General features: G+C 39.6%; 1 protein-coding gene across 1 annotated transcript in view; it reads right to left on the minus strand.

Moving 5' to 3' along the window:
* The window catches only part of LOC139719849 (C-myc promoter-binding protein-like), an 88834-nt gene that overhangs the window by 58856 nt on the left and 8020 nt on the right, over nt 1–21958 (minus strand). The window contains 2 exon segments of the mRNA XM_071631233.1: nt 1350–1566; nt 13547–13662. Coding sequence (XP_071487334.1) covers nt 1350–1526 — 177 coding nt within the window. The 5' untranslated portion in view covers nt 1527–1566; nt 13547–13662.

Raw genomic sequence — 21958 nt, forward strand, 5'->3', positions numbered from 1 at the left:
AAGAACTGCTACAAATAATCAAGACAGACAAATCGAAATTTAGAATCGAAACTGACAGGCCCGAGAAATGGTGACATATCCAGTTAATTACACGGAGTTTCCAAATCAGATGTCTTTTGCACATACAAAACTGTGTTATTGACCCGTTTGTCTGTACTTTCTGAGACACACCTTCACAGGAGTTTTAAGAACAGCATTACTGTTTTCATACACCATCAAAAATCAAATTGCAGCGAAGAGCATAATTGTACAAAATGGTCTCCCAAGTGAATGTTGTGGGTTGTTTTGTTGTTATCATTGTAATTGTTGTTGTAGGAGGCTTTTCTTTTCTTTTCTTTTTGTTGCTGTTGTATTTTTTATTTTTTATTTTTATTTTCATTTTTTTATTTATTTTTTTTTTTTTTATTTTTTTTTTTTTTTTGGGGGGGGGGGGGGGGGGAGGGGGGCTCATAAAGCTCTTGGCCCTTTGAGCTATTCCCTATGCAGAGGCAGTAATGATTTTAGCACTTGACACACAAAGACATCAATGTCCCACCTCCCTGATCTAAGCGCTTCTTCTGCCTCTTGTACATTTGTTTACCGTGATGCCTTATGAACTCTGATTTTTACATCACTTTGTATCTTTTTTTTTTCCATCTGTTCTAAAAATCGCACAGTAAGTTACATGGTCATTGTTGGTTAATGCACACATTCCTAGTGTTCATCCAAAAAATAATCCTTCATTGCAGTTGACGTCAAGGATGGTTACGAGGTGCAGGATCTAAACAGGCAACATCAAAATAGCTAAGAAGTGTGCAGGGCACGATTAGGGCCTTTCACACAGTCAATGAAAAATCCTAGTAAGAGTTGATTGGCACCTGTGCCACAAGCCACCTGAAACATCACCAGAATGCCTAACAGTCTGGAGCCTGATTTTTGCAATAAGAACTCTCACCACAGAAATAGCCATATTCATCTGATCACTTCTTTACATTTAAGGTTACTCCCCACAGCTACAAGTACATGAGTCAGAAGTGCAGCAAGCCCCTCAGCTGATGTTACATCATGGCCATAGCAGCACAACACACACTGCCACTCTTTAGGCAATTGCTCGTGCTCATTAACCCACTGACGATGGATTGATTTTGCTATAACACGCATTTCCCATAGACACCTGCCCGAGTATTCTCGGGATTTGTCCTCAATGGGTTAAGATACTAAAAACTTGCATAACTTGTAACATCACAATTTCTTCGTTGCACTGCGTGTGAATGGACACCTCCCAGCATTGTAAATACCTAATGTCGCCATGTTTCACAGCGAGAATGCACGGGCCTCTACTGAGAAAGACTATGAGGACAGATACCCACCTTTTCCCCCTGACTCTTGATGATTATCGCCACATCCGTGATGGGGGCGAGGTTCTTGGGGGGCTTGCGCGGGCCCTCGCTCTGGATCTCCTCCTCCAGCGGCCGCGACGTCTTCGTCAGGCCGGCCACGACAAAGTAATCGGCGACCCTCTGGCCGCCACTGTGATCCTCCATCATTGGCTGGATCTATGTGGGCATGTCGACAGCAAAGGTAGTCCTGGCAGTAACAAGAGCACAGGGAAAGTGAAAAAAATTTATTAGAATAATCCTTGAAACCACTCTCAGTTTGTACCAAATGGAAAGGGAGTTCATGACGACAGGATGAGGATATGTACTTTTCCTTACAACTGCTATGGAAGACCTACTATTTTTGTGCTCTGACAGAGTTTTATCAATTGCTTTCTGTGGAAGAGGAACTCGGGAAGGATTTCAAATGTACATAAGCACTGGTTTGTGATCGAGTATCTATGTGATGTGTTCCTAAACGTGTCTGAGGCTACTAAGTATCACCATGCCGAAGCAAATTTCCTCACTGACCACTACCTCCAAATGATTTTTACATAGCTACATCATAAACTAAATAGCCCTGTCAATCAAACACAACTCTCAATGTACATGCTAGCGCATAAGAAAGTAAATGCACTAGCAAGCTACTTGTACTCTTGACCACTCAGTTTTGTTTTACACATCAAACCTAGGCTGCTATTGTATACAGAAGCAAGTGAAACCAAACTGGATGAAACCGTTAGAGCACAGATGGCCAGAGGTGATTAAGAAGCATGTCTTACAGAAATATGAATCAAAATTGCTTTTGTGGGAAAGACTGACTTGTATAAAATAGCCAGACACACACATGTACATGTATACAAACAAATTCTTTCATGAGTGAGAAAACAATCTCTGTCAACTTCTGTGAATGATTTAGAGTAATCTGCAAACAGAACAGATATCTTTTTTTTTATTTGGGGGGGGGGGAGGATTACCTTCAACTGCAACTATCATGTTCCTTGTAATGTTTCATTTCTTTCTTCTCTATATTCCTACAAGAACATCCCCTCTAGGCTATTAATGAGGAATTAAACAAACTTTTCATGGCACACTGAAAAGGCACTGGCAATGTGTAGGCTTCCTATGAGGTCACACCACGTTCAGTTGTTTGACAAAGCAGCGAATGGTGCGTGGCAGGCATTCATCCCGAACAGGGCTTGCGTGGGATGCATTTCATTGTAACGACCATTTGGACAACACTCCTCCTTCCTTGCATGTTTACGAGCAAGTAAGGAGGCTCTGCACTTCTTGTCTACCTGAGCATGGTTCCTTAAACTTCCCTTCCCACACAAACACACACGTCAAAGACAATCTGACTGGGGGATAAAGATGGACATGCCCATAATCATTTCCTGCGTCCCATCTCGCCTGGCTGATCACAAACTTATCATGGGAACACTCCTAGACTTCCTTTCGTACGCTTCTCCAGCTTTGGTTAAGAAATGCTAAATGAATTGACAGAGAAGAGCCTCAAATTATTGTACAAAAAGGTTTCATAACAAGGGATTTCATGACCATCTTTTTTTTTTTTTTCCTCTGGACCAGCGGAAACTGAATACGACACCTGTTGCAGACCATAAACACTACAGTGTCCTTAGAGAAATGTAATCATAAAACAATATTCAATAAGGGCTTATATAACAATGAGAATATACCATTGTAATGGAAGGAGAAGTAAAAAGCAAGAGAGTAGTCAGCTATCACAGGATAGACACATTGTAGGTCTGCGAGCATTTTTCTCATTCAATAATTGTATGCACTGTTTTATTACACAGTAGCAAGTTCATTCTTATGACTGTCAAGCACATGCTAACCTGCGCAATCTTCTTGCTGAAACATAATAGCTGTATTTTAACAGGCTTTTGTATTTGAGTATGATGGTGTAAAATACTGTAGAAATGGCACACACACACACACACACACACACACACACACTAATAGCATTATACCATGTCTTGTAGACTTTCATTCATTTGCTATTAGTATTGATAATTACGCACTCTCCAAAAAAGATATCATTTCTGACGTCATGACTTCACAGTCCCTTTCACAAAGACTTGCTACACGCTGCTTACGGTGATTTTACTGAGCTTTTCTCCACACTACTAATTAATTTCTACAAAACTGATATATCGCTCTTCATCTAGGAACCTTCCGATCCTTCAAAATGTACATTTGGACAGGTGCATGGACAAGTGCATGGACAAATCACCAAATCAGCCAATTACGGGCTGCATGATATGGCATCCACTGCAGGCATCATTCACATCCACCCAAAGTCAATATTAAAATATGGCCCTGCATTATGATGTGATATCAACTGTGCACTAGTCACGTAAATTTGGTGCAAGTATGAAGCTCGAAAATGGCAGGATGGAAAGTGATATTGCAAACAGAATCAATTCTGATTATTATTATTATTATCATCATTTTTATTTATTTATTTTTTTTTTTTTTTTTGGGGGGGGGGGGGTAACTTCTTTCATAATGATTGGTGCCACAGAATGTGTAGCATTGGTTTCCTGTACCGAAAGTGCTGTGCGGGACAAAGCTATTGTGATTCAGTGTTTAGGGCGATAATGCTATTCCCCTTCACTGCTTTTGATGAAGCGACACACAGTAAGACCGCACTGTTGGACACACAAAGGTATTGATCACATACCGCGACAGACTGGGGCATGATAATGGGTTTAGGGGGCTGATGAGAGTGGGCACCAGTGGTACGTGCACTTGACAAGGCCACCTACAATTAATTGTTTAGATCAGAGACTCTGACGGGATTGTAAATGAGGCGTGTAAATAAGAGTAACCAGGCCATGTGGCTTTCATGCCTCCAGCCTGTTGTATCAATTCATAATGTTCAAAAATGCGATGAGCTTTGACTGAGTGGGAACACCGCTCAAAAAGGCGAGTCCCTATCCTACTCCTCCCCCCCCCCCATCCCCCTCTCTCATTATCCCTCGTCCCCTTTTGGGAATAGGGGGTGGGAGCAGGTAATACATATGCGCATGCAGTATATAACACTGCCACTGAAAAACTGAACAGTCAAGTATAAAAAGATATTGTATGCTATACAATATACACGTATAATGTATGCCTTGATGCCAATATCAACCACTTCAGACCAAATCACTTTTGCTTCATGGGTCCATGGTGTGCTGTGCTGAATCTTGCACTGGTTGTTATCAGCAAAGAAATATGCCGATATTTACCTCGTCAGAATACAGCATTATATTCATTGGTAATTCTTCCATGACTGCAACTACGTGCAGTACTATAGGTAGGCATTATGAAAATTTCGGCATCGTGTGGACTCATACACGTTGCACAAGGAGCAGTGCGCACATCTTCACAGCAAACCCTGCTTTGCAGACCAGCTTGGGTGTTCTTCTGTTTCAGGTGCCTGCATTTCCTCTCATGAAAAGATGCGCATGAACTTGAAGTCAATATACCGTACATGACATCCTCAGGAAGTTCCGAAGCTCTCTAAAAGCCATTCTCTTCCCCCACTGCCGGAACCAGCCCAATCCCATCAGGATTTCCACTAGGACGGAAGCGATAACACCGTGCCCAGCATATCCAGCAGCTGGCAGACACACACTTTCATTATTATTTAAAGCCCCATACAGCTTAGGAAACAAAAACATACACCTTGCACATGACAACATATTCATAAGTAATTGGAAGTATAACTGCACATACAAAAATCCTTGTACAAGCTTTATAACTTTATGAAACTCATGAATATTAAGTTTAAAAACGTATCATCTAACATATAAAATATTATGAACCAAAGTAAGATCTCAATGAAAGAAATAATATCAATTTGTGGCTAATACTTGAAACCCTTTTTCTCTATTATTACATCCTGGAAAAGAATACAGGTAAACAACACAAACCTTTAGTTCTCATTGATGAAGTTCTACATGTATCTGAAGACTCAACCCCTCCCACTGATAAAAAAAAAAAGACCCACAAAAAACGAACAAACAAACAAACCCCCCAAGATAGAAACAAACAAACAAATAGCTAATACCTGACCCTGCAATTGCCAGCTTGGTTCCATATATGTATTCTATTCATTGTAATCAGTATGCTATCATAATAAAACAAAAGTCACTTGTATACATGCAATATGCAGGTATTGTATACATTTGTTATGATATTGTTACCTCAATAAATCCTAGCATTTTACAATTATGTAATAGGGTACCAGTAACCTTTCGCTCAATTCTATGATTCTATCAAAACCTCGTCACGTGCAGTTTGTCATAAGAAACCAAATTACAGCATGCTCTACGCATACCACCGTAGTCATGTATAACTACAGTAAATGTTTTTTACCCCTTCCATTTGTCCATGTATGCCCACTGAACATTTGTGAGAAGAAAGTCTTTAATGTCTGAATGTTTTTCACTTTTTATCCACTCTGGCCAATAATGCTGGCTCTGTCCAAAGGATCTTGATCAAAAACCAATCTCTCCCAAGTAACTTGTGCTACAGTGCCTCTCTCGAAGTGCATAGAAGAAAATTGGCTGCAGAGTCTTTGGAGCAACTGAGGTGAATGCATTCTATTTCTGGGACACTGGGTCACTTCGCGCATTTGCCCAGAGTTTTTTGTGGCCTTTCCTATTCACGGGTCAGGCAAATTGAGCATTAGGTCGTCCATGGCCAAGAGGCTATGGCAGCTAAAAAGCTGGCAGATTGAAATAGCCTGGCTTCCAGGCTCAATTTTATCTTCTATTGGTAGGGAATATCATTGCCTTGCATACAGTTCTGTACATCGATCTTGAACAGAGACTCTAACAACCTGGCATGTTCATGCATATAATATGCAAATTTCTTAAATAGCATCATACATTATGCATAATGTACAGATTTAAACCTTAGTTGCTCAATAGGCTGACACATTCCTGGACAGGGCATGTAGCAAAGGAGCTCATTACAGTCTGCAAGGTAGGCTAGGAGAGGAGGATCCCGCAGAAATCTCCTCCTGTAGGGCCCCCTCGTTGGCCAGAGAGGGGAGTGTGGCGGAACGTCATTCATCGCACCTAATAAGATGCACACCTCCTGCATCAAACTGGAGGCATATTACCCAGGAGGGTGCACCTCAGTACAGGAGAGAGCCATTGTCATTATGTGAGGACACAATTTCATGAAAGAATGCAAGGGAATATGATCAACAACTGTTTACACGCTGCCATAAACACCTGCTGAATAGGCAGGTATCACATGCCATATGATGCTACACCGTTTAAACAAGCCATACCAAATGCCTTCGCAAAAGACTGGGTAACACCATTCTCTGAGAAGATTGCTCTGTATGATTGTTACAGCATGTACCTTTAGATATTAAAAATTTATTTAATTACATAGAATATATGTATTTCTTGTTTTCTATAAACTACATTGAAACTAATACTGCAAACCTTGATTCATGGCTAGCTAAACGCAATCCGTGACTCCAGCAAATACTAATTTCTCCAAAGATTTGCGAGTGAAGAGGGTAGGAGTGTGGGAGTATTAAAATTGAGTGATGATGCAATAATGCTGGTTTCCATAGTTTTATGCAAAACTCAACAATAATCATCTACGTGTGGATGATTATTGTTGAGTTTTGCACACAGCATTAATGATAAACTACAGTCAACATTTCAGTTTCTATCGGCACTTTGATCAACCAGAGAATACAGTACGTACATATCAAGTGCACCTCATGATGATCATACAGTATGTACATCATACAATGTACCTACAAACTGTCATCTGTCATCTTTGAGCGTGTTTCTACTGAGCGACGAAAATTCGAGGTGATGCCAGCCAATGTGTGGTGATACCGGCCGATGCCGGCCGATACCGGCCGATGCGTGGTGACACCTCGAATTTTTCCTCAGTAGAAACAGATCGGGTAGTGGCCGATGCCGGCTGATACGAGGTGCTCCGTCGTCCATCTATTGAGGTGGTCGATGCGTGGTGACGCGAAGGACGAGTCTCAGTAGAAACACACCGGGTAGCGAAATTCGTGGTGTATCGGACGTCTAGAATTTCTCCCCGCGCTTTTCTATCGGTTCATCGCACTCACTCCTTCGACACATGTGTACAAAATACGTGTGTACACACGTGTTGACATCATGCTTTGTTTGTACCAACTCGCTTGTGTACGTGTTATAGGCCCTATACGTTACGTTACATGTGAATTGTGGCATTCATCGTCTATTGTTCGCGTGATTAACAGCCTAACTTATTGCATTACTAAGCCCTCATCATTTACTTTGATTTTACACCGCGTTATTTCATTTTATATTGTCTCGAATCGCGAGAGTACCACATTAGTATGTCGCAGCCTTGAGAAAATCTCAACTGGACCTTCGATCTCCAAAGATTTCTCATCAGTCAGTGGCAGGATACCAGTATGTTAGTTCGGGGTATATTGGATGGGGAGACGAAATGGCTTATCCAAAAATAGCCGACGCAGTAGCAAAGCAGGCAGGGTTCAGTACAGTGCGCGCGTGACCCAATCTGTGACTTAAAAATACCTGACTTCCGGAATCGCCGCATTTGCACCTCACCTTTGCATCACCTCGTATTTTATCGCTCAGTAGAAACAGCTCGAGTGGTCGTAAAATACGAGGTGCTGCGTTGGACAAAATTCGTGGCGATGCCAGGGATGTGAGGTGCTCTCAGTAGAAACACGCTCTATATCATGGACACTGTAAGCCTGCTGCTCTGATTGAAAGCAATTACATGTATGGGTTAGAAATTAGAATTTGATGAATACAAATCTCACATGTACATGCAGTTTAGCAGCAAAGACTCAAATATGAATCTACAAGCTTGTAGATGCAGAGTACTCAAGTAAACTACATGATACGTTGTACTGTAGTTCACCATGTACAAGAAGAACGCACTGACAGGGTGTTCAGACGCAAAAAAAAAAATTATACTATAACGGTATAGCTATACGATGAATTTATACGTCTGACTATGACTAACGAAACGACGTACAATTGTATAGCGTAACGACGGTCAGAGCATCGTTTCGAACTAGAACTCGATAATGAATCAGCATTCCATTGATTCTACTGTGCGTCTGAACGTATGGCGACCATAGAACGGTATAACTGGACGGGGCTTAATAGGAGCGAGCACGAAAGATGGCCTTGTACCTGTCACTCATGACCATAACAACATGTGCAGTGGGAAACTGCACATCTATACGACGTTTTTCCGGAATGGTCAAAATTAGCGTCTGAACGGCCTGTCGGCTATACGATGATTCTTTATACATCATTTCTTTATCGAGTTTCGGTATAAACTGGCTTGCGTCTGAACAGGGGGTAAGTCTTGAAAAGAAGTTAAACTGACTGTAACACTACAAATCCTTTTCACAACTGCTACACAAATGCAATCTACAGGAAATCAATTAATTCAGTTACTGTTACAGTAGTGCTCATCCCTACATTCTTCTATTACACTAGCATTTAATAAAGACTGAAGAAACCTTCGTAATTTCAGATGGAAACATTCATTTCATAAGCTACAGCACAGGAAATTAAATGCAGTTAATATGGGAGAGGGACACTGTCATTTATAACTGAAACTAGCAGAAGTCTACACTGTAGGTCTTTCTCACAGAGCCAGGGTACAGCTTTCAAAACACAAAATGGTTTCCCTTTCAGTATATAACCATTCATTCAAAACAAAACATGCAGATTAATATACATCTTACATTAAATTTGTGAATGTGACATACATCACTTAGATTTGTACATCCAAGAGATTAGATACTCAGTAAGAGTTGATGAAATTTCTGTACCAGGATAGCATCGCAGTACATTGTCCAGACATTTCCAAATATGCACAGTGTATGTAAGATATTTTAGAAGGAATAGCAAATTCCAACTTTACTGTAAAGCATGATATTTTAGCGGCATGAAATTTTCGCGAATTGGAGCCGACGGCCTTTTTCACGGCATGAAATTTTCGTGAAGTGCCTTTGGCATTCACTGCATACATGTATAGTGTAGAAAGAGCCTTCGCATGCATTCTAATTTCGTGAATCTTGGCTCTCACAAAATTTGCGAAATCAAAATGCACATGAACATTTGTTTAACAGAACTATAAGCAAGCTTCCATGTTTCTGCCAACATGGCATGTCTATTAAATACATGGCAATGCAATCCATATATTCCATCATTCACAGAAACAGAAATGAAAAAAAGCAAACTCACAAAATGTATTTTCACACCTTAAACCACAGAAAGATCTATTAAACCAGGGAGCACATACATGTGTGAGAGACTACAGTAGCCTTTTGACAAGGCCCTCTCACTATCTGGGCTCACTAATACAGCACCCCATTCGCTCGTCCCCATACAGTGAGGGGGTCTTGTCAAAAGGCTAATGAGAGACTTGATTTCAGAAATTTGACCCGTCATTGGAGAATTGCCCAGGTCCTCGCTCAAACAGGAAATGACATCACAATAACTTCTCTCTCCCTCTATCTCTCCCTTTCTCCTTCACTCTCTCCCTCTTCATGGACAAGACCTGTCCTTCACCCAAATGACATATAATTTGTGCTGCACATTTACCCTACCAGCAGAGACTCCAACTCTCCCGTTTTCGACGGGAGATCTCCCGCCGAAAACCCATTTTTGCAAAATCTCCCGTTCTCCCGCTTGAGATTTAATTTCTCACGCCCTGGCTGTGTCTCCCGTTGGAAAGGATTTCTTACTTATTGCTATCGTATGTTGAAAAAATAAGCCTTAAATAGCACCAGAGAGCATCTAGAACCCTAGGAACTTCGCGCTTCGCACACATCAAGTTGGAGTCTCCCGTTTGCTATGGGTTTCAGGCGGGAGAATCTCGAGATCAGAAGGTGCTTTGGGTTGGAGTCTCTGTACCAGGTGAGGCTATTACAAGTAGTAAGCGCTGGTTTATAAAGTCCACACATTCATGTTGTCTTTCTAAAATCAAAGAATCACACACAGAGGGATGTGTCTTCAGAATGAGAATTGTCCAATCAATGGATGCATATGGGCCAAACAGAACACATGTGAATTTTACTTCATTACTATTGATATCATTGATGATGATGATGATGATGATGACGACAATGACAATGACGATGGTGGTGGTGGTGGTGATGATAATCATGGTTATCATTGTAATAATGCTGATAATAGCAATCATTTCATTATTAATCATGGGCAACATTATCATTATCAGCGGTATTATTATTATCATCCAATAGTCCTCATCACGCTCGTTATCAATACTATTTACAAACCATAAAGGAATATTGACAATGGATGGCAGAGCAACAATAATCTCAATAAGATTCAAAATAATGAGTTGCTACATGTAAGTAATGGAGGAACTACATGTAAGTAATGGAGGAACTACATGTACTTTGTCATGCATTCTAATTCAGTGATTGATGGACATATACAATGTACCATGTACATCAAAATAAATTTTGTTTTCCAGTGACGAAATCCATATTATTTCAAGCAAACACATTTAAAGATCTTAAATCTCAACACACCTCTATGTGGTGCAGTCATAGAATCTGGCACATTTGGCATTATGTGCTTCACGCTGCCATGTGTGAAGTGCGTGGCAGTCCATGCAATCTACCTATACATGATGTACAATGTACCATCACACATAATAGCAATGCATAGCACCTTCACTCAGTTCAATGTGATTTGGTTGGCAGGTAAACATAGAGCGGCACCGCGGCTAATATATTATGTGCCTCTTGCCGCTCTCGCGCACAGCCATCCTTGCAGTCAGCAAATAAAACCTATTCCCTCAATTGCTACCCAGTGACTGCCTTGCCACCTACAGCTCCACTTGTTGTTTTTTTCTCTCTCTTTTCTCTTTTTGTGTGTTAGTGTGTGTGTCTGCCAATAGTTGACATCTCATGGACTTTAATAGCGACACACTCCCTCTTATACAGCACAGCGCCTCTTGCGTTTCACAACAAGTGAAGCGCATGCGAGTATCCGGCACTCTGGCTCTTGAATGTTTGATGGAGGGGACCGATTGGCGTGCACCCTTCCAAGATAAAGCACATCCGAGCGACGCTGGGTTGGTCTTGACTTGCCCTCAAAATTCTTTATACCAAAAACAGCAAAATTTCATATGCACGACTGGCTTCCTGCCTCCCCGTGTTATCGTTTGTCTCCTGTTCCGTCAATCTTTCCCAGCGATGAGACCAGACGCAAATTGTAGCAAACTGCATTACTCTGGTCTTCCCACGCAATCGTCCACACAATCTCTTCAATTCAATGCATGCCTTCACTCTGTCTCTATCAGCCAGTAAATCAGCTAGCCTCTGCCTAGAATGCAAGTGGAGACACAGCTAAACTCTTTTGAGTTTAAAAATAAAAGTGAATATATCTCTGATGACCCTCACGCAGAATATAGCAAGTTTTTGGTCGCAGCAGATTGTACGACATCCATATAGACCACAGCGAGGTCAATTCATTCTAAGTAAAATACCAGCTGAAAGTCTATCACAGAAGAACATGTCGTTGGGTATTCCACAAAAATTTGTTGTGTATCTGTGGCAATTCATTGAAACGTCACAAGATTGAAAATGGCAGTTTTAGCAAAATCGTGCTGTTCACGCCAGTCACTACTTGCAATGACAAAGTCAATCAAGTGCATCTAGTGGAATAAATTATTTTGCTTACAAGGAATTCTTCAAAAACCCACAAAAGAGTATTTGTAGTAGCCATGAGAAACTGGTTGGAGCAATCATTCTTCTTCGTGCATCTGTCCTTTCATATCTGATCTTTTTATTTCAAATCCTGTTTTCTACCATCACACACATACACACACACACACACACAAAAAGTTTACACAATTCTTCATAATTTACAGGGAACTGAAGGAAAATAATTACATTTTAAAGTAGAAAACAAGAAAAAAAAATTACATCCAGATGTGAGGAGCTCAGAGAGAATGTGCTCCTTATCTGACACACATTATCATAAACTGTCTTCGAGTATCTGCTCCTATAACACGCCAAAACAGAGAGACTGAACTTGAGGTAATTCAAACAAGGCTCTTCAGGTCCCACAGCCCCGGTGTCGCCAGCAATCAATCAGTGCTTGACGACCCTTCACGACTCCCTTCGCTCGCAGGATCCACATTACGGAATGCACGTTTCCTGCATGCCAACAGCTTTGTCATCGTCAATCAACTTCACACACCACCATGCAGAGAACTGCATGCAGAGCACGGTTGTAGTAATTCCACTGAATCAAGTGTACACATGTACGTATGTCACTATAAAATAACTTCCTATTCAATAGATCGGGAGTTGTAAAAAAACAACGACAACAACAGAGATAAGAGCCTATCAGTGCCTTAATCTAGACATTTCTTGAAATACATTTGTATGTAATGTTGCTATACATTGTACATGCATGTGCTAGCTTTTACTTTGAATTTGTTAATCAGTGAATATTTAATGTAGGTTACCTGTGAAACTGAATACATTTGGCATTTATCATACTAGATACGGTGAGAAATTGTCATTTGATGATACCATGCTGTACCCAGCAGCAGAAAAAAAAAATAATAACATCTAATTTTATGCTTCATTGAATTTAGACAGGAGTGTCTCAGTTACAAATTGGAGCAAACTGCATTTATGACACAAAAATAGCGGTTTCAATGAATAATCCAAACATCCACATAGAGTTCCAAACCAAGTGATTCTCTTTTTCAGTTTGTTTTCTTTTTCACACACACCACCTTGCCATGATAAGTTGTACAAGCTCTTGAAATTAAAGGTGTGTGGTTGTGCGGGAGTTTATTCTCAGGTAAACATTTGCAACGCATTTATAGGAAAAGACATGCTTGAAACAAAACTGACAAATCCGACATACACAAAAAATACAACTCAAATTCTAGCTCATTTGTATCTTATTTTTCATTTCGATCATTTGTATAGTTTCAATACACAGATTTGTATCCTGATTACATTTGTAATAGGATTTTGAAGTTTTTAACATTATATTCCAAATCTCTGTGACATTAAGTGAATTTTGCATAGCAAAGGAAACCATGTGAACGAAACTGCTGCTGAATGAGACCTGTTGTCATGAAGTACAGATCACACAAAATCTCACCTGTATAATAACTCACGGCAGTTGCTGGTGTTGCAATAGAAAGACACCATCCACGCGAACTTGATATCTTGCAGTTGGCCTCAAGCTGTCTTCACTCCAGATTTGTCTCCCAGTATCTGTGATAGAATGACAAGATACCACACAAAATTCATTCATAAGTACAGCCGCGAGCTTGGTAATGACCTAGTTCATGCTGCAGAATGCAGAGGCAAGGCAAGGGGACGAAACTTGAAATGTTTACTGGTGGCTGACTAAAGCCTCTCTGTGTTTGCTTTCTGAGTGTGCTTGCCCATATAATACATGTAGCACACACAGGCAGAGATTAGTGGGAACAGCCAATGACTGGGACAGACACAAAGTGTGTGTTCTACATTGTACGTATGATGCATCCACAGGTCATGGCTACAGATGAACACAAATTTTATGTACAGTTTGCAGCGTCACATCTTCACAACATACAATGTTTACCATGGTACACATTGCAAGGACTGAGGTACAGCTGTACAACAACACTGTGCTTTACTGTACACAGTCATTAACCCTGTACCCATTGGGGAATTAGTTACAATGTACATACACTGCAATGTCACTTTTGGCACGGTCAAGGACCTTGGGTCAACCATGGACCTACAACAAAAACACAAGGTCCACTGAAATACAGTTCAATTTTATCTGAAAACCACAGGAAAGCCCTCTATCATTTGCCACATTTATCTTAATGTAGCTGGCATGACATTTACTTTCATAACTACACACTTGAACTATTCCAGAAAGGAATTCCAGAAAGAAAACAAAAACAAGAACAAAATATAGTTCTCTTAAATTACTGTCCTTTCTTGGCAACTGTAAGTTCACAATATCAATGTTCACATGTACTCATTTGGACATGTGATAAACTTCAAAGAAAATAGCTGCCCCTTCAAATGTCATATTAATGTTGGTATATCGCAAATGCAAAAGCACACATTTAATGGAGGTGTTAATGACACTAATACTTTCTATCTCATAAAGAGTAAGTTGTATGCACACTGATATTCACAGGCACCCTTTATGATTCATAGAAAGTGTTATACAGCAAATGCATGATTTCAGGATTAATTCTGTCGCACCTAAGTGGCTGTGCAGGTATATTAAAAGAAATTCACCATTATGCTCTCCTCTTTAATAGCACAGTATCCATTGTGAGAAACGAGCCTTCTATTGTTGTAGTCTTGCCATTCTTTAACCACTCTGAAACCATTTTGTCTTAATGCGTTCTAATTTCTTTTCAAGTGCTTCTAAAATGTGTAAATTATGCTTTGAAATATACACAGGTTATGGAAACTACATTTCAACAAATTCATGAATTCCAATAATCTAATGTCTTTGATGCATCAATGAAGCAATTACATTAAAGACACTTAACACTTGGCAGAAGCGTTCAATGTTGTGATCCTTAGACATGGAAAAAAAAAATACCTACTAGAGTCTGAAAACAAGGCAATAGCTTCAGGATTCCCCATCCACTCCCGATAAATTTGATTTGTAGAGCGATGCACAAATGTCAAATGAGCTTGTATGTGCACAGTGCTGGTAATTGAAGACGGAAGGCATCCGGAAGTCTTACGCAAAGCAATTGCGAAATATGAAGATCAAGCTACTGTATCCATCCACAAATTCTACCACATCTCTCCCGTCCTCCTCTCCCATATTCATCTGTATAAATTATGTAAGGTGGATTTGTGCATGGTTCAACGAGTGGTAGACTGTATGATATGTGACAGCGACGCTTTATACACGTAGTTTGGGGATATTGCACAGTCTGTAGTTTTCATGACATGTCTCATTGATTTGCCAACATATAGATGTGAACTTGCAATTTGTGTCGCGCCACTTCAATGAACCAAATGTAGAGAGGTTCCACAGCCTGAATCTGAATGAAATGACTAGTCAAGTACGGTACACATTACACAGCAATTTCAAGGTGGTATTTTCATGTACACTGAGAATACTTGTATATAGACCAAAGACTGGCCATGATCGTGTCTATGCATTACAAATCAGATTCAAGAAATTTAATAGTAAACCATTACTTATCTTTAGTTTGCATAGTAATGTTGTGTTTAATAGCTGGCTGCAGAGTGTCACAGACAGTAAGCACGAAACAAAGATAATCAAGGTTCATTAAGATCTGGGTCATACCACTAGTAAACATAAAATGTAACCAAATCCATTTGGTTATCATGACCAGTGACACTCAATATGTTGGAGAGGTCAAGTATTAGTGGTCCACTTTGTAGGAACAGTATCAAATCAAGTGAGGGATTCTTAATATAATGAATATCAATTTTACAGAACCAGCATTTTGCTGATTTTCACTTGACTTGTTTCAATGCTTGATATCATGTTGAATTCATTCTTGGTACAAATTATTAATATGATGAAAATATCATTACTGTAAAAATGAATTCTGCTGGTACTACCACTGCGTGTACTTCACAATGCAACAACAATAATGAAAAAAAAATATAAGTATAGCCAGCATCTTAAATTACACTATGTTGTAGGCACTCCTACATTATGCTACAATGAATAAAACAAATCAACGTACACACATCACATACAAATCCAAGTTCAATTTGTGAACCTCTACTGAATTAGAAATAAAATCTTTTTGGATATTAACAAAAAGGAACATTCCACCCCACCCATTTATTTTCATGTTAAAAGAACTAATCTTTACATGATATCACATGTTAAAGAAACACAGGTTGTGTAATGCCAGTAGTTATGTTATATAATATACGTATCCATGTATGAATCTAAGAAATGGAAGCAGTGATGCACTTCAAGTCCATGCAATATGTAGCTTGTCAATTCTACATCAACATGTACTTAATCATAACTTCAGAACAAAAATACTATTGTTCCTTCAGAAATTTTTTTTTTCATTATTTGAATTTAACAAGGACTGGGACCTTGCCCCCATGACTTGATATAAAAATCTGATTTGGCAAGAACAAAGCCATTGCCAAACATCCTACATGTAAGCTGAACATACCAGACAATGTAGACAGGACAATTTTATTTGATATCGCTGGAGATAGTGGTACTATAAGGCACAGGCAGATAAATGTAAACCCAGATTATTTAAAACAAAAACAAAAACAAAAAACAGATGATGCTTATAAGCAGAAAAGTCAATATCAACCCTTCCATTCAGCATAGCAATCCTGCAAAAACACATGAATGAATACACAAGTTCAGATGCCTGCTGGCAGCTTTTGGCTTGTAACCTTGGGATGACAGAAGACAGCCAATCACAAATTGTGTGTCATACCGTACAATGTACGACAACAAGGGAAGGGCAAGCACTACATGTACTTTACTCTGCAGTACGTATTGCTCAATATGCTACTGTAGGATTGGATGTAAAAGAGTGTTTCACAAATTGCCTCTCTCTAATGACTATTAAATGCATGCAGAGACAAAGGACTGCAATCATAAACAATTACAAGACGAATGCACTCCATATGACCATCATTAATGAATTACTTGCAAATGCAGGCTCACTATCACCATCCCCCCCCCTAAAAAAAATGTGAAAAACATGTTAATACATTGTATAGCCTCATTTAAAATTATGTACACGTTGTACAACATTTCCACCTTTTGCAGTACAAGCATTAGACACTGCTGGGACAATGACTTGATTTTCTGTTGTGAGGAGGAGTTTGCATCATCATTTGCTGCACTGCCATGATTTTTTACAATGGCAATAATCTGCCGCAGCACATACATGTAAGAGTCATGTAGATGTTGACAGAGCTTTGAGCGGTCAAAGTCTTCCTGCTACAGTTGCTATTAGACAAAGTGTGTTTACAAAGTTTAAGATGCAGGGAAACAAAGGCTTCCTTCCAGCTGGACTGTGTCTACAGCGAAGCAGGTGGAGATGATACAAAGGCTTCAAAACTTGAGTCCTAGACCATATTGATTAGTTCAACAGGAGACAAAGAGAGTCACTGATCCAACTGCAACAAGCCCAGATGTGTCAAAAGGCTCAATGGGGAAACCCCTTCAATATTATTCTCCTTTTTCTTTTATGCAGCACAAGTGCAAGTACACACTTTGGGAAGACCACGCTTACTTTGTAGAAAGGATTGCGCAACTGTGTCAAGATCGAATAGCGACCATTGTGATCAACTTTGGAGGCATGAGTCCTTCTTTGTGGAATTACGAGACTCTCCTGCCTCTTTGTAAAACTGGCTCAGTTTGTCGAGACCTCACATACACCATGCTTTAATAAAGACATGGTACGCACTTGGCAAGTCAAACCATGCGATGATGCAAGAAATGAATGATAAGAAATGTATTGTGAGAGAGAAAGAGATGGGTCCATAACTTTAAGGATGTTTTGGTTTATAAACAAACTGAAACAATCTGCATGATATTCTACTATTCAAGACAAAAATTCAGTCAGACTGGCTCAGCATGAAGATGTCCACTGTTGAACATTTGTGGAATGGAGCTCAATTTCAGAAATTGTAGAACATCACTGAGCTGAGGGATGGGCCTAATGCTTAAATGTATGAAAGCAAGGAAAAAGAGAAAAAAAAGTTCAGAGCAACCAACACATGAAAATTATGCTGCACTATAAAGAGGTCTATAAAAATACACATTATGCCGGTAATCATTCTAATTATATACCTTTTATTGAAAGGTAAATCCAGTCTTATCCAGTAGGGCCTACATGTAATCACATGTATTGTATATTTTGATAGTCTTTTTTTTTTTTTCTTAAGCATTTACACTCTAGTATCATTTTTGATACATTTGCTATACTCTCATTTATATATTAGAAACCCTAATATTTCAAAGCATACAGTTCAACTTTTGCACACTAGAGGCATTGATAAACAATGCTTTGAACAGCCTCTGAAACAACTGCCATCATACCCTGTTGATGTAAGAAAGTCCTGACCAGTGCAAACAGCATAATGTCATTGGCCTGTCCCTACTTTATTAGGCTAATTCAGATTTGCTCCCTGATTCATCAAACAAAACATGTGAGAAACATCCACATTTCCATTATCCCAAGTGAGACTTGACATCATCAAATTTCCAACCCTTCTCCCAACCCCCATCCCTAATCCCCAAACCCTGAGCCATAAACCTAATCCTGAGCACCGAAATCCTGATTGCGCCATTACACCGATGGGAGATAATCCACATGAGAACAGACAAATGTGAGATTACCATGCGCGCAATTTGTCCCCGGCCTCCCTTTGCATATTGACAGTTATCATCCATCATTCTCTAAAAATGGGGCATACTATCCATTCATCATGTACTGAAGAGCAAAATTCACTAATTCAAACAAACATTGGGTCCCAATGGATCAGCCATAACTGAGCAATCTCCGCTGGCCTGGAACTGAAGCAATGAACTGGAGACAAGAAAGTCTGTGGGCTTCAGCCGCTTTTGTCACATCGCAGGCCACTCTTTTATCTTTTTTGTTCATCTTCTTTTTTTAAAGACCTCTTTCACACGTGTGCACAAACTTTAAGAGTGTGTGGGCCAGTGTGGGTGTCTGAAAAAGGGTGTCTATTGTGTCAAAGCACTCGTAAAAACCATGAATCGTTATTACGTTCACAATTTTTATTTTATTTCGTTTGATAACGATGAGTCATTGAATGATTCCATGAATTAAGTGAATGGAATCATTTGGGGTACAAAGACAGGTAATGTACATAAAAATTCAACCCTTTTATCTTGGTTCTGAGCCCTTTGTTCCCCCCCCCCCCCCTTCTCCATCTACTTACATCTGTGCAAATTACCCTTTCTTTGAGTTGAATTATTACAGTGACTGTGTTACATAGCTACAAGTTAAAGTATTGCTGTAATTTGTAAGTAAAGGAACTGTGTACTCACACACTATAGTTGAATGTATTGTGTATACAATGTAGGTAGTAGCCAGCAATGGAAAAGACTACAGTTGTATTGTTTGTGCATACATTTTGTAATATCATCAAGAAAAATTGTGTGGCATTCACACAGTTTATCCAGAAATCTTTCAAATTTATCTCCTCATAAGTATAAAAACAAATTCCTGGGACTAAAAACTGCACTCAAACCAAGATAGAATGAGTGTACATGTACATTGTACGTGCACATGAGTGAACTTACATGTACTGACATTGCATGATATCATGAGTTACCATTATACAAAACACAATGTGGTTGAAAGAATGCAGTCTAGCAAACTTGTGGTATTCTCATTACCACTTTTAATGAGATACATGTAATATGCACACAAGAACAGATGCAAACTGTTCTCATTGATGTACAATTTGTATCTGTGATCATAAGTTTTGAAGCATTCTGTAATGTCCATGGATGCTATTTACCATTTAAGATTCCACATGAAAAAGTATTACATTCCCCCCCCCACCACACACACACACACACACACACACACACACACACACACACACAATACATGGTTTCATGCCTTTCACACAGTCTCAACTCGACAACAAATTTCAAGATGACCTGACAAAATAGGCGTGTCTTCATCAGACCGAAGTTTCAAAATAGCGCGCTATCTTGCGGTTACCAAACAAGTCCGATGTCAAAATAGCGCGCTATCTGTGTAGTGAAGACGCAGATAGCGCGCTATTTGATCGGGAAAATTTCCCCCCAAATCTTGGTCTAGTTCGTCAACTAGAGCGCTAATTCATGAAATAGCGCGCTATTTTCGGTGCGTCTCCATCAGCCTGAAATTTTTTCGATCCCTCTACGCTTCTGGTCAGCCAGCTGGCAATGGAAAACGCACGTACAAGCTAGTAATTGTGTATAGTACATTACCCCCATGCACAGTGTATTCATCCAGGATCACATATGCCTATACTGTTGTTGACATCATTAAAACCAGGGAGGTGATTTCTCTCACCTCCCTAATAAAACTCAGTGCCGTGCATGCTAGCTGTTTTTTGTAAACTTCTTCCTTAGCTGAAAATTCTTGCAGATTGTGTGTATTTTTTATTTGTTTAAACACTGCAATTTGTTAACTTCATATAAGATGCCTCACCGGACAAAAGAGTAGCGTTATTAATATCCTTTTGGAGAGAATTTGCTGTACCGCTCACCTCCCTGGTTGTCGTATCGTACATACGGTGATAAAGGAGATTTTGAGCGGGGAAATCTACTTTCGAACTGCGAGCTATGCAGAGTAATATTGCAAAGTGCGCATGCGTTAATTTTCGGACTAATTTCCCGAAGCAGGCTATTCGAGCTGATGAAGATGCACATTCGCTGTATCGGGCTATTTACTACGACCGCAAAATGTCCCGCTAGTTTGAACTTCGGGCTGATGAAGACATGCCTAATATTAGGACTATATATTCAGATTTGCTCCTCAATTCATCAAACACAACATGTGGGAAACATCTACATTTCCATTACCCACATGAATAATGCTATCACTGTATAAATCATCAAAAAGATTCAAACTTCTGAGAGCTGAAAGAAAAAAACTTGAAAAACCAGCAATGACCAACTGTTATTAAATTACAACCACTGCATTGGCATCCCTTCTGAGCATTTAACATACGTAATTGTATGTCCATAAACAATATCCATAAAAACCAGCTTCCCATTAAAGCCTGCCTTTCCCATTTGCCTTGGATGCCATGGTCTTTAACGATAGTTTTCACTATAGATGTGTGAACAGCATATTATATAAACACACACCATACAAATTACAATTTGTGTGTGTGTCTGTCTGTCTGTCTGTCTGTCTGTCTCAAGCCAAAAGGAAATTTTATAAAGATTTACAGGGCACGCATCTCTTGGTTTCTAAAGACAATGCACTGGCTTACAATAACCACTTCAAAATGTAAAATACATACACTGTATACATTACTGTACAGAATACTAGTATGTGGTACTGTATGTAGCTGTGTATGTACCCCACGTACGATGTAACATCACCCTCAACTCATGGAAACTCTTCCCAAAACCTCACATGAATGGTGTCCTCTCAACTTTCTGTGTTTGTTTACATACAATGTGTAGTATGACCTAGCCTTGCACACAGAAGCTGTATTGATTTGTTGTATCCTTCCTCTATTTACCCCTTCCCTCTCACACCCCCCCCCCATGTCTTTCCTCATAACTCATGAATTATTCATTGAGAGGTCATGTGCTCACATGTGTTCAAACTGTACTTGCATATTTGTCATACACTGGCATAAACAAACACCTTATACAGAAAAACAAACAAACAATTTAACATTTGAACTGTTCTGAACAGACCAGCATTAAGATCAAAAGGCACTGTACAATTACCCTCTACATGCATATATGTGTCTCATGTTTTAATTGTTAGTTACAATGCTATAAATGTACAAGGTTAATCATGGCAATGTCTGC

Source organism: Diadema antillarum, unplaced genomic scaffold (assembly GCF_040938485.1).
Source record: "Diadema antillarum isolate AM-2024a unplaced genomic scaffold, OU_Dant_1.0 scf00000115, whole genome shotgun sequence".
Taxonomy (NCBI): domain Eukaryota; kingdom Metazoa; phylum Echinodermata; class Echinoidea; order Diadematoida; family Diadematidae; genus Diadema; species Diadema antillarum.